Here is a 14196-nt window from a genome sequence, read left to right as displayed (position 1 = left end):
TTTGAGCTAACGTGAAACTTGTAAACCTCATGAAAAACATGAGGTTTACGTTGTATGTGGTAATATACGTATGCACGCCAAGATACCAGGACCGTACAATAGTTTAGAGTTCGTAACTCCGACAGCCAATTATCAACTGTTTTTCAAGCTTAACCCTCAAATTACAGACGAGAAATTGGCCACTACGTTTACTTGGGCCGCTACGTGTACTTGGGCCGCTACGTGTAATTTTGCCGCTACGTACGTGTACTTAGGCCGCCATGTGTGCTTAGGCCGGCATATGTACTTAGGCTGTTGTGTGTACTTGGGCCGCTACGTGTACTTGGGCCGCTACGTGTACTTGGGCCGCTACGTGTACTTGGGCCGCTACGTGTACTTGGGCCGCTACGTGTACTTGGGNGGCGCCACGTACCCTGGTGTGGGCGCCACGTACCCTGGTGTGGGCGCCACGTACCCTGGTGTGGGCGCCACGTACCCTGGTGTGGGCGCCACGTACCCTGGTGTGGGCGCCACGTACCCTGGTGTGGGCGCCACGTACCCTGGTGTGGGCGCCACGTACCCTGGTGTGGGCGCCACGTACCCTGGTGTGGGCGCCACGTACCCTGGTGTGGGCGCCACGTACCCTGGTGTGGGCGCCACGTACCCTGGTGTGGGCGCCACGTACCCTGGTGTGGGCGCCACGTACCCTGGTGTGGGCGCCACGTACCCTGGTGTGGGCGCCACGTACCCTGGTGTGGGCGCCACGTACCCTGGTGTGGGCGCCACGTACCCTGGTGTGGGCGCCACGTACCCTGGTGTGGGCGCCACGTACCCTGGTGTGGGCGAGGGCGAGGTCGGTGAGGGCGGCGCAGAAGGCGTAGGGCGGCAGGGCGAGGCAGGTCCGCTGCAGCAGCTCCCCCAGCGACCGCAGCGCCTGGCGAGGGGATTAGCTCAGGGGACTGGTGGGGAGGGAAGGGACTGGTGGGGAGGAATGGGACTGGTGGGGAGGAATGGGACTGGTGGGGAGGAATGGGACTGGTGGGGAGGAATGGGACTGGTGGGGAGGAATGAGACTGGTGTGGAGGAATGGGACTGTTGGGGAGGGGACTGTTGGGGAGGAATGGGACTGGTGGGGAGGAATGAGACTGGTGGGGAGGAATGAGACTGGTGGGGAGGAATGGGACTGTTGGGGAGGGGACTGGTGGGGAGGAATGGGACTGGTGGGGAGGAATGAGACTGGTGGGGAGGAATGAGACGGTGATAGGCTGCTGAGGAGACTGCTGGGGAGGAAGGGGACTGGTGGGGAGTGATTGGACTGTGATTGGCAGGTGAGGGGACTGTTGGGGAGAGAGGGGACTGGTGGGGAGGAAGGAGACTGTTGGAGAAGAATGAGACTGGTATAGGGCAAGGGGACTGGTGCAGGTAGGGGACTGACAGAAGGAAGGCTGGCAAAGAGGTTCACCATTTGACGCTAACTCAGTTTAGCGGAATTGCGAGTGCAGTATAACATTCAAAACTCATCATGCATTTCGTTATGCAGCAAAAGCCTAAAATTATAAATCCAAGGAAAGGATAAAAAAGTGTTTTTATCTAGAAGTAAAATATTGAACGCTTTAAAACCAATTACGTTACTGCGACAAATACACCCTGTTCAAGTGTAATACATGCGTGAACGCGGGTAAAGCGTGGTAGTGAAGTATTAAAATCACGTGATTGCTTAAACCGCAAGTTTATCGAGAATTAAAAAGCAAAACAAACAGCCAAAAAATACAGAATTTTTCAAGAATGAAAACGTTTCGGAGTCTAGCTCAATCGTCAGTTGAAAAGTTCAATATCTTATCAATTTAAATAAAATAATAATAAAATAAATAAAATACGGTAATAATAAATAAAAATTCAATAAAACAAGCAGAATCAATTAAAGAACTAAAATTCACATAGAAGATAAAATCCTATATTGACAATGAATTTTGTTTTTTCTTTTTTTTTCAATTCAGGATTTTATCTTCAATGTGAATTTTAGTTTTCTAATTGATTCTGCTTGTCTTATAAGTATTGAACTTTTCAACTGAGGATGGAGCTATAGACTCCGAAACGTTTTCATTCTTGAGAAAAGTGAATTTTTGGCTGTTTTCTTTGCTTTTAATTTCTTCAGGTAGTGAAGACGATGATGAAAATTAGCGAAGAATAATTAATGGATCTCAATTTATCAAAACTCTCTATAAGTAGGCCATTAGAAACCATCAAAAATAGGGTAAATAATAAAAATTAAAGTAAAATTCGAACACATTCTACTTTTCTAGATGCATTCAACGCCACCGTACAGCTCTTAAGTGCTATCTTCAGCGAAAGCAATCAATATTTGATATCTAAATTTCAAATATTTTAAAATGTCCATTAAGTTTTATTCTTCCAATTTTCGTGGAAATTCAAAACATTGTTTTGGGATGCGCAAAATTCACATCACGAGATACGAAAAAGTAAAGCATGTATTTAACTGCAAATAATTAGCTGTCAGGTAACATTTATCTATTAGTAAATTGATTAACAAATGATTACTGTTAAAGGTGAAAAAAAACATTAGGTAAGTATAGCATGTGCAGAGCATGACGCAGCTGTAGGAGACGCTGCTGGTGCGGTACTCACGAACAGGATGCCCAGAGCCTGGTAAGATGGATGCTGGCAACATAGAAACAATATAAGATTGATTATGAATTTAGAATATACGTGCAATCGCAGTTAGAAGATTTAGAAAGACACCCAATAGAACTTATGGATATAGACATTTTCACCTCTAGAACTTGTGAATTTAGACTTATACTCATTAAAATTTGTAGATTTTAGACAGATACCCATAAGAACTTGTAGATTTAGACAGATATGTACTCATAAGAACTTGTAGATTTAGACAGATAGGTACCCATCAGAACTTATAGATTTAGACAGATTTCTATTAGAACTTGTGGATTTAGACTGAATCCCATGAGAACTTATGGATAGAGATAGATTCCCACTAGAACTTGTGCATATGTGGATGTAAACAAATAAACGCGAACCTAGGCGAAAATATATAATAAATATTAGCATACTATAGACGAACGGTGACAAGGCGCAGTTTACTGTATTCTTGAATTGAAATAAAACAATGATGTTGATCATATATTAACTAATTTCATTAAGGTAATGGTACCCTTCAGAAAGATATATATTAAATAGCCACGAACGTTGCAGTCAAGTTGATGCAATAATAACCGCATACCGCTCTTACTTACAGCTCGATTTTAACGACATTATCACCGTGCAATATGCATCGTGTCATTTTTGTGCAATAAGCGTCATCGATAATAAGGCATAGTCAACATCATTGTCGATGATTTAACGCCAGACTGCTATTGTTTTTTAATCAGAAAATGTCCAGAGGGAAACACGGCAGAGAAAATATCCAGAGGGAAACACGGCAGAGAAAATATCCAGAGGGAAATACGACAGAGAAAATATCCAGAGGGAAACACGGCAGAGAAAATATCCAGAGGCAAACACGACAGAGAAAATATCCAGAGGGAAATACGGCAGAGGAAATATCCAGAGGGAAACACGGCAGAGAAAATATCCAGAGGGAAACACAGCAGAGAAAATATCCAGAGGGAAACACAGCAGAGAAAATATCCAGAGGGAAACACAGCAGAGAAAATGGCAGCATCATCACAGTTCATTAAAGAACTTATCTCGAACAAAAAGGAGAACTTTTCGTTTATTAGTGAGCTTTTTTCAAATTCAGGTCATGGCTTGACCTTTCATATTGCTGTAACCCGGATTATTTCCGGGTTACAGCCATGGGCATGCGACCGTGTGGTGGGTTACACCTCTTTCCGGGTTACAGCCATATTTACCCAGCCATGTCTTGTACTGTAAGAATTTTCGCTTATTTCTGAGAGTGCACCCAGGGATAGGCCTACCTGGACCCAGGAGTAGGCCTGGCAGGCCATGACCACGACCGAGGCGAGGAAGCCCATAGGGAAACATTAAGAAGGTGCAAGATCAAACCCAAGCAGAAAAATTTAATGGTAAAAAACAAAATATTGGATGCTTCATGGCAACCTAGAGACACTTTGCCGCTCTGTGGCAAAGTGTCTGTGGCAAAGTGTTTTCATATTAACACGCTGCCGCGGTTAATATGAAAAAAAATTCATAAGAACCGTTTATGATCGTGAAGTTTTTATCTCTTGAAAAAATAAATAGAAGGCAAGTGATTCGTGACCAAAAATTCAGACATTACACTATAGGGATAGTATACATAAATTGAATCCCCCGTGTCGACTACCTATGTCATATCCTTACGAAACTTATTTCTCGCCAGAACCATTTTCTTAGTTCATAAGTATGACTCCTAATTAAGAGAAAAATAATTTTAAACAAATTAGAAAATTGAAGATGAGCTAAGAAAATTCAGGGAAGCACAGAAAAATACGGACTCAAATAAAGAAGTAATTATAATATTGAATGGCGTTCATAACTGCTCTACTCGACCTATGCAGAGACCGAAATTCATAAATAATGTTTGAGGTGAAGCTTAAGATCAACGCAACCCCACCACCACACAATCGCGGCGAATCACCACTACGAAGAAACTAGGGTTTAACACCACACACGGAAATATTCGTGGGTAATATTGTCCAAATCGTGACACTCTCACGAACAGAAAAACAACGTGGCACTGATACGTCTTTTCGACACACCAAATTAGGTTAGGAAAATATGCTTCTCTATTTGGACAAAATTTCGCTTATTTAATAATAATAATAATTATTTAAGCAAAAGACTAGTAAATGATATTAAAAAATTAAAAATAACAAACAGGCATAGGCCTACCTGGACCCAGGAGTAGGCCTGGCAGGCCATGACGACGACCGAGGCGAGGAAGCCCACGCCCACGGCCGTGAAGAAGAAGCTGACGGTGGCTGACGTGCGGCAGCAGAAGAAACGCCCCAGCAGGTAAAACAGGGGGAGCATGGAGCACCTGGAGGAGAGGGGGAGTTAGGGGAGCATGGAGCACCTGGGGGAGATAGGGGACTGAATGCATTGAGAAGACTGAGACGATCCACGCGAATGAGAGCAGCAGCTGTATCGCTCACTCACCCAGATAAGAGCCGTGGCCACGACTCACCCGTAGAGCAGGCAGATGAGCAGGAAGGCAGGCAGGTTGTCACCACCCACGAAGTGTGGTTGCCCGAATATCAGGAGCACCACAACCAGCAGCAGCACCGTCACCACCAGCATCTGCATTTTGTATCATTCCCATTAGCACATTTTCCAATATGCAGCAAATTTCGATAGTTTGACGACCTGAAGCAGATTATAACTACTATGTTGCATCGAGCATCTGCATTGTGTATCATTCTTTTTAAGAGTATTTGCACTAGCACAAAATTTCGCTAGTTTGAAGACCTGAAGCAGATTATAACTGCTATGTTACGTCGAATTCCCTGAAGTGTGTTGGTGAACAATGACGTTCAGGCACTACCATCACAAGGCGTTTGTGATGCCAAAAATTGGATGCGGCCGAGCAAACAAGCTTAGAGGGCACTAAGCGGCACAAACTTCGTAAACGCAATGTTCATTATAATATAAACGTTATCATTCTCTGGAGGTCGAATGTTGGAAGATAGGGAAGCAAATTGCTACCAAGCATCTCAACATTCAGCATTTATGTCGAGTATCGCAACATTCACCATTGTTGCTATTATTGCTAAATCATTTTTACTAGGATTACTCATTGCTACTACATCACAATGTCGGTAAATATGATCATATTGAATAATAAGTAAAGTAATTTCAAAAGCATACCGATGGTATAGCGAAAAGGGGTTAACATTTTTCTTCAAAATTCACCGTACGCTGGGATCCTTGGCACTTATCTACTTAAATTCACATGCGAATAGGTTAATTAATGCGTCGTTTCAGCAGCAAATATATCATTTTCTCAGGGATTATATATGATTTTATCAGAGAAGATATTTTATCTAGAAAAATATCTTCTAAGAAGATATTTTAATATCTTCTAGAGAAGATATTTCAACTATATACGACTTTAGTTGCTACAAAAAGCAGTTTTCCTCGCTTAATTAAGGCAACATGCATACAATTGGCAACGAAAAGGAAATAAATGTGGCAAGAAATGGCCCCAAACATAGATGTGGCAGGTCCCATTGGCCAGGGGCCGTAATATCAAAAACAGTTTCGAGTTCTTAACTCCGTCAGCTAATTACTGATTGCTTTTCAAGCTAAACACAGAAATCAGAGATTATACAACGGCCGCTACGTGTACTTAGCGTGTATGTGCTACGTGTATGTGTACTTAGCGAGATTTGAAAATACGGTCGCCGAGGTGTAGGTATGGCATGTGAGGGAAGAGAGGGTAGATGAGGGAAAATACCAAGAGGCAGATTAGTGAGGTAAATGTAATCAGCAGACATTAGCAATGTAGTGCATTTGGTGGACACAAGTGTAGGTGACAACAAAGTACCTGCAATCAAATAAATAAGTAAGACTTTGTGAACTTTTTGCCCTAGTGATGGGTAATCCTGACCCAGTTTGGTCCAACAAGAGAGTGTCTCAGTGCTACGTCCACTCTATGCTCGTGCTGTGAGTAAGAAAGTGTGTCACAATTTGAACAATAAAATCCATTAATTTGAATGAGTGTACCATGCCGTCCCAGAGAAGGGCAGAAATCCAGTAGAGGCGCAGTGGCAGGCCGAGTGTGCAGTACAGACGCAGTGCAGACGAGGAGCTGTCGTGCACTGCACGGCCGGAGCAGTAACTGCACAGCGCACTCAGCGCCACGAGCAGCAGGAGAGACACGACCACTGCACCCACATACTCCCCACTGCACACGCCACAACTTCATGATTATCACAAAAATAAAACAATGTTAAAAAAATAACGAACAATTTTATAATAAAAATTCTAATTTGGTAGCTCCAAGAGCTCATGTTGTCGTACACATTGGAACACTCACTATGCTTTTTAGCAGCCCCAGAGCTCATGTTGTCGTACACATTGGAACACTCTCAATGCTTTTTGGCAGCCCCAGAGCTCATGTTGTCGTACACATTGGAACACTCACAATGCTTTTTGGCAGCCCCAGAGCTCATGTTGTCGTACACATTGGAACACTCACAATGCCTTTTGGCAGACCCAGAGCTCATGTTGTCGTACACATTGGAACACTCTCAATGCCTTTTGACAGCCACAGAGCTCATGTTGTCGTACACATTGGAAAACTCACAATGCCTTTTGGCAGCCCCAGAGCTCATGTTGTCGTACACATTGGAACACTCACAATGCTTTTTGGCAGCCACAGAGCTCATATTGTCGTACACATTAGAACACTCACAAGGCTACTGCAGCAATCAGTCAACCACTTCACAGAGGTAAGGCGTTGAGGTGCTTTCTGACACCACAAACCTTCATCACAATTATAAAAATCAGAAAGCTCTTGTTTTGCATATAGGACTCACAATGCTATTTTTGCAGCAGGGCTAGACTTGAAGGCTATCGGTTGGCTGGCAGCGGTGATAGAGGCCTGTGCGCTGCCGAGTAGGCGCTGCAATCTGGCGTTGTTAAGCACATTGAGAGCTGCCGGCAAGGTGTGGTAGCCCGAGTTATCGTACCACACCGTTACTACGACAGGCATATTACCAGCACCACCATCAGTGATGGTTGTGATGGTTGCGTTCAGCTCACTGACTGCAAAATTGGCATCCGTTGAAGAGCCATCTGTTGCGGTTTCAGGCGCAACGCCAGCTGTCGTATCAGAGAAGCCAGTTGTTGTTCCGAAGGTGAACCCATAGCGTCTGTACAGGACAACCCAAGACATAAAACCATGTCAGAAAGATGATGGAACTTTTGCACTAACAGCGCCTAGTGTTAATATTTTTTGCAGAAAAGCTCATGATTACAAAATTTTCCCCAACTAAATTTAATTCGGAAGATAATTATTAATAGAAACTGAACTGAACTACCCATCATCTCCCTTTACGTTGAACCATGGAATTCACATTATTCAAAGTGACAGTAATGTAAGTGATGTGGACTAAGGTGTAATTATAGGACTGAATCAAGCAAAATAAAGTAATGTTTTTAATGCGAATAAATGGAAATTATACGGAATATGAACGCAAAAATAACGATAAATGCAAAAGAACTTGCTTGAAGTTGGAAGTCTCCCTGCGGGTGGCCATTATCCAGGGAGCGAGGGGGAGGGGAGAGGGGACCTCGAAGGCACAGCGGGGGAGGGACTCGTTGATCCTCACACAGAGACAGCTGGTGCCCTCACCCTGGTGGGGGAATAAAGGAGTTACTTGGGCCCTCACCCTGGTGGGGGAATGAGGGTGTTACTTGGGCCCTCACCCTGGTGGGGGAATGAGGGTGTTACTTGGGCCCTCACCCTGGTGGGGGAATGAGGGAGTTACTTGGGCCCTCACCCTGGTGGGGGAATGAGGGAGTTACTTGGGCCCTCACCCTGGTGGGGGAATGAGGGTGTTACTTGGGCCCTCACCCTGGTGGGGGAATGAGGGTGTTACTTGGGCCCTCACCCTGGTGGGGGAATGAGGGTGTTACTTGGGCCCTCACCCTGGTGGGGGAATGAGGGTGTTACTTGGGCCCTCACCCTGGTGGGGGAATGAGGGTGTTACTTGGGCCCTCACCCTGGTGGGGGAATGAGGGTGTTACTTGGGCCCTCACCCTGGTGGGGGAATGAGGGTGTTACTTGGGCCCTCACCCTGGTGGGGGAATGAGGGTGTTACTTGGGCCCTCACCCTGGTGGGGGAATGAGGGTGTTACTTGGGCCCTCACCCTGGTGGGGGAATGAGGGTGTTACTTGGGCCCTCACCCTGGTGGGGGAATGAGGGTGTTACTTGGGCCCTCACCCTGGTGGGGGAATGAGGGTGTTACTTGGGCCCTCACCCTGGTGGGGGAATGAGGGTGTTACTTGGGCCCTCACCCTGGTGGGGGAATGAGGGTGTTACTTGGGCCCTCACCCTGGTGGGGGAATGAGGGTGTTACTTGGGCCCTCACCCTGGTGGGGGAATGAGGGTGTTACTTGGGCCCTCACCCTGGTGGGGGAATGAGGGNGCAGCCTTCCCCAGCACGAGGGTGAGAGGGGAGGAGGAGAGGCGTCTACGGCCTCTCTCTGCCAGCGCTGACCGTCAACTGTGGGAGGAAGAGGAATTCAGGAGAAATAAGTGGGAAAAGGATGGGGGCGTAATCAAGCGGTGAAGAGTTAAAAAATAAATTGAAAAAAAAAAAGAAATGTGGCTCCAATCTACAAATTTATCAAAATCAAGTTGATAATGGATGATATAGAGGCTGATTGTGATAAATACTAGTCTAAGCGAGGGTCAGGGAACATCTATACTCACTGTACTCAGCGTGAGCCACGGCCCGACTGTACTCACTGTACTCAGCGTGGGCCACGGCCCGACTGTACTCACTGTACTCAGCGTGGGCCAGGGCCCGGCTGTACTCACTGTACTCAGCGTGGGCCAGGGCCCGACTGTACTCCTGAGGCCTCTCCGGTCGCAGGCTGTGTAAACTGTGTTTGTAGATCATCCCCAGCAGCCTTCCCCAGCACGAGGGTGAGAGGGGAGGAGGAGAGGCGTCTACGGCCTCTCTCTGCCAGCGCTGACCGTCAACTGTGGGAGGAAGAGGAATTCAGGAGAAATATGAGGGAAAGGATGGGGGCGTAATCAAGCGGTGAAGAGTTAAAAAATAAATTGAAAAAAAAAAAGAAATGTGGCTCCAATTTCTTGTTCCCGAATACTTCGATGCTTCCTGGAAATAAACGATAAATGTTTATCCTAATATTGACACACTTTCTGCATTAGTGACACACTTTCTGCCTTGATACATCATTTTTGCATGACAAACTTGCGTCAAGTTGACCCACACAAGAATAAGACGTGCATCGCTAACTTGACAAAGTCTCTCAATTTCTCTGAATTCAATCTATAAAAGAAAACTTATTTTTCTTAAAGGGACAATATATATATAAACAAATTAAATATTATTTCTCGAAGTAGATGCTGAGGAACCCAAACGCTCACCTGACGATGGAGGACTGCCGTCCCCGACGAGCAGCTTGAAAAGAGTGGACTTGCCGGCGCCGTTGGCACCCACCACACCCACTACCTGCACACACAGTCCACGCAACTACAGTCCACACAGGACGGCAGGGAGAGGAAGAAACTCTCCCTGTGACGTTATCAAGGGAAAAACTAAAATCTTTGCTTTTTCTAAAATATTTAGGGCAGCAGGCAGAGTGGCGAGTGAGACAGCCAATCAGAGCGCTTGAATAGTGCCGCCCTAATTAGGTGTCCATGCCATCCTAACACAAATACCGGCTGTTAAGTTAAAATGAATACTTTGTAAAATCCATATTTACGACCTTTACAATAAACAACTTGATTACATCATCATCAACAACTTGATTACTTTACATCAATATAACTTGATAATGAAAAACCGGTTCAGCTAACATGGTATTGGTGCAATACTGCAAGACATTGAAAAGACCGCAGGTGAGGAGTTCCTGCTCGGAAAAAGTAGTGAGTTTTGTCACTAAATTGCCACAGAGGTTATTTTAAACGAAATTTATGCCAGCACTCACATGAGACAATAGGGGTTAAGTAACATATATCCTGGTCTGGATAGAGCACCAGCCTTACCTCTGCAAAAGCCAAATCTCTGCAAAAAGCCTAACCTCTGAAAAAACCTAATCTCTGCATTAACCTGACCTCTACAAAAGCCTAACCTCTGAGAAAGCCTAACCTCTAAAAAAACCTAACCTCAAAGAAAGCCTAACCTCTGCACCAACCTCGCATCTAAAGCAGCCTTTCCATTAAACTATAGCCCCTACTTCTGAACCAGCCTAATCGCTGCACCAGCTTAACCTCTAAAACAGCCCTACCTCTACACCAGCCTTACCTCGCCCTTAGTGACCGCCAGGTTTAGGTCCTCCAGAGCAAGCCGGTCAGCCATGCGGCTGGCGTGCTGCTGGCTGAGACCCATCGAGGGTAGTCACCTACACGAGGGTACACCTACATGAGGGTACACCTACACGAGGGTACACCTACATGAGGGTACACCTACACGAGGGTACACCTACACGAGGGTAGTCACCTACACGAGGGTAGTCACCTACGCGAGGGTAGTCACCTACGCGAGGGTAGTCACCTACAGGAGAGTACACCTACATGAGGGTACACCTACACGAGGGTACACCTACACGACGGTAGTCACCTACACGACGGTGGTCACCTACACGACGGTGGTCACCTACACGACGGTAGTCACCTACACGAGGGTAGTAACCTATACGAGGGTACACCTACATGAGGGCCTGCGCGGTGTTTCTGACCCACGAATTTTTGAATCATTATATATTTTCAAACAGAAACCCAGTTTAAATGCTGCATTCAGTTCCTATCCTTAACAAATTGTAAATAGATAGTACTTTCTCTACATGTTATCTAATTTTTAGTTCTGTTTTCTGCGATTTTAGTGCTAAAGTCCTCAAGTTTAGGTGAATTGTTTGAATGTAAATTTTAGGCTACTAATTGTTTGTACCTGTGTTCTAGGTTTTGAACTGACGATGGAGCTGGACTCCGAAACATTTTCTCTTATAAGAAATGGTGAACTTTTTGGCTATTTTCTTTACTTTTAAATTCCTGGTAAATTTGCGAATTAAACAGCCAAGTGATTTTGATACTTACATGAGGGTAGTCTTGCCGGCGCCGTTGTGCCCCAGGAGGGCCGTGACGTGCCCCTGCTTGAGGTCGAGCGTGATGCCCTCCAGCAGCGTCCTGCCGCCCCGGCCTGCGCGCCCCTGCACCGCGTACCTCACTTGCGACAACCGCACGCACCCCTGCGGCAGTAGTGACAAACTGGAGATATTTACTTGATATTTTAATTCCATTTATTGATCTAAAATACAAGACTTTATCTGATTAAATTGTCAAATATTGACAAACGAAGAGATTTTTATTTTCCATTTATTGATCACAAGACTTTACACAAGACCACAATTGACAAGACTTTATCTGATTAAATTGTACCAATATTGACAAACAAGAGAATTTTTAGTTGATAAATATTCTCCAATTCTGGATCTACAAAAACATTTTATTTAATATCCAATTTAATGGTAATGACGATAACTAAGATTGTTTCTGGTCTACTTATAGGACTTAATAAGGAAAACCACACTTAACCCCAACATCCTCAGGTGGAGCAGGAAAAAATGGTTTAGTAATTCGGGATGATCGGGAGGGAGGGTTAGGTGGTCGCGAGGGTCGGGTGAGTTAAGTGAGTAGTCGGAAGGGTCGGGTGAGTTAGATAAGTCGGGAGGGTTGGGTGAGTTAGATAAGTCGGGAGGGTCGGGTGAGTTAGATAAGTCGGGAGGGTCGGGTGAGTTAGATAAGTCGGGAGGGTCGGGTGAGTTAGATAAGTCGGGAGGGTCGGGTGAGTTAGATAAGTCGGGAGGGTCGGGTGAGTTAGATAAGTCGGGAGGGTCGGGTGAGTTAGATAAGTCGGGAGGGTCGGGTGAGTTAGATAAGTCGGGAGGGTCGGGTGAGTTAGATAAGTCGGGAGGGTCGGGTGAGTTAGATAAGTCGGGAGGGTCGGGTGAGTTAGATAAGTCGGGAGGGTCGGGTGAGTTAGATAAGTCGGGAGGGTCGGGTGAGTTAGATAAGTCGGGAGGGTCGGGTGAGTTAGATAAGTCGGGAGGGTCGGGTGAGTTAGATAAGTCGGGAGGGTCGGGTGAGTTAGATAAGTCGGGAGGGTCGGGTGAGTTAGATAAGTCGGGAGGGTCGGGTGAGTTAGATAAGTCGGGAGGGTCGGGTGAGTTAGATAAGTCGGGAGGGTCGGGTGAGTTAGATAAGTCGGGAGGGTCGGGTGAGTTAGATAAGTCGGGAGGGTCGGGTGAGTTAGATAAGTCGGGAGGGTCGGGTGAGTTAGATAAGTCGGGAGGGTCGGGTGAGTTAGATAAGTCGGGAGGGTCGGGTGAGTNTGCTTAACCGCCCGGCCTTCTTGCCGATTCTGACCAGAAACTGGCGCACAGAGCTGGGATCGAACCCGCGCCTCTCTGCTCCAATCTTGGTACTCTGAACTGTTACCACAGGGCAACCACAATATCCTTTAACCACTGGGCCACTCTGTCCATCACCACTAGGTCACTCACTATTCCATCATATGTGTTCAACGGCTCTTTCCCTACAGTGGGAAGACAACAGCCGTTACACATTGTTTTTAACAACGTAAATCTGGGGCGCAACAAACGTACAGACATATGAGGTACAATAGACGTAATAACAATTATTATCATGACAGACGTACCGACAGTGGGAGGCACGAAGAGATTCAGGAACGTGGCCGACGTCGCCGCCATTTCGTACTGGCATAAAACGCGGAAACCGAAGCCAAACCCGGACGGCGCAAGTAGACCTGTCTCTTATACACATCTAGATGTGTATAAGAGACAGATGTAGAGGTGCAGAGGGAGGTACACCCACCAGGATGATGTAGAGGTGCAGAGGGAGGTACACCCACCAGGATGATGTAGAGGTGCAGAGGGAGGTGGGTGGAGGAGAGCGATACCATGACGAAAGGGACGTTGCCCAGCACAGTCATGGTCACTCCCACCAGCAGCGCCAGCAGAGAAGACTCCATCAGCTCCCCCAGAAAGTAACTGTTGTAGTGTTTATTATGTGAATATTATTATGGGAATAAATGGAGAACTCGCCTGCCTGTTAAATTACCCAGCACCAACCAAGAAGCCACTAAAGTACACGAATCGGCATCAGGCCGTGACCCTGTTTCTTCAGTGCCGACACTTCTATTCTATTCTATCTCTTGCATCGGCCAGAATGCCACGACGGTTCTATCAGAACTTAGCAGGACGCCCCTATAATTCACCAGGAGCCACGATGCCCCTGCACCCACCAGTAACCCACGATGCTCCTACACCCACCAGTAGCCCACGATGCTCCTACACCCACCAGTAGCCCACGATGCCCCTGCACCCACCAGTAACCCACAATGCCCCTGCACCCACCAGTAACCCACAATGCCTGCAGAGTCCTACATAGTCTACAGAGTCCTACATAGTCTGCAGAGTCCTACATAGTCTGCAGAGTCCTACGTGGTCTGCAGAGTCCTACA

The 14196-nt window shown here is 46.2% G+C and overlaps 1 protein-coding gene and 1 long non-coding RNA gene across 2 annotated transcripts; both read right to left on the bottom strand.

The window, feature by feature from the left end:
- Nucleotides 1-384: 384 nt before the first annotated feature.
- LOC125178117 lies at nucleotides 385-8309 on the bottom strand. Its single transcript, XM_047881162.1, has 8 exons — nucleotides 8188-8309; nucleotides 7497-7832; nucleotides 6682-6862; nucleotides 5144-5256; nucleotides 4849-4996; nucleotides 3936-4096; nucleotides 2626-2658; nucleotides 385-913 (listed from the first exon to the last, which is right to left on the bottom strand). Exons 1-8 carry the CDS (start codon nucleotides 8217-8219, stop codon nucleotides 385-387), a joined length of 1533 nt encoding a protein of 510 aa, XP_047737118.1. The 5' UTR covers nucleotides 8220-8309.
- A 1474-nt stretch (nucleotides 8310-9783) lies between these two features.
- On the bottom strand, nucleotides 9784-11038 carry LOC108676886. The gene is made up of 3 exons (XR_001931197.2): nucleotides 10963-11038; nucleotides 10083-10167; nucleotides 9784-9810 (listed from the first exon to the last, which is right to left on the bottom strand). It is a non-coding gene; the product is annotated as an uncharacterized LOC108676886 (long non-coding RNA).
- Between the last annotated feature and the right edge of the window lie 3158 nt (nucleotides 11039-14196).

Source organism: Hyalella azteca, unplaced genomic scaffold (assembly GCF_000764305.2).
Source record: "Hyalella azteca isolate HAZT.00-mixed unplaced genomic scaffold, Hazt_2.0.2 contig7221, whole genome shotgun sequence".
NCBI classification, from domain to species: domain Eukaryota; kingdom Metazoa; phylum Arthropoda; class Malacostraca; order Amphipoda; family Hyalellidae; genus Hyalella; species Hyalella azteca.
This window is presented reverse-complemented; position numbering and strand designations above follow the sequence as displayed.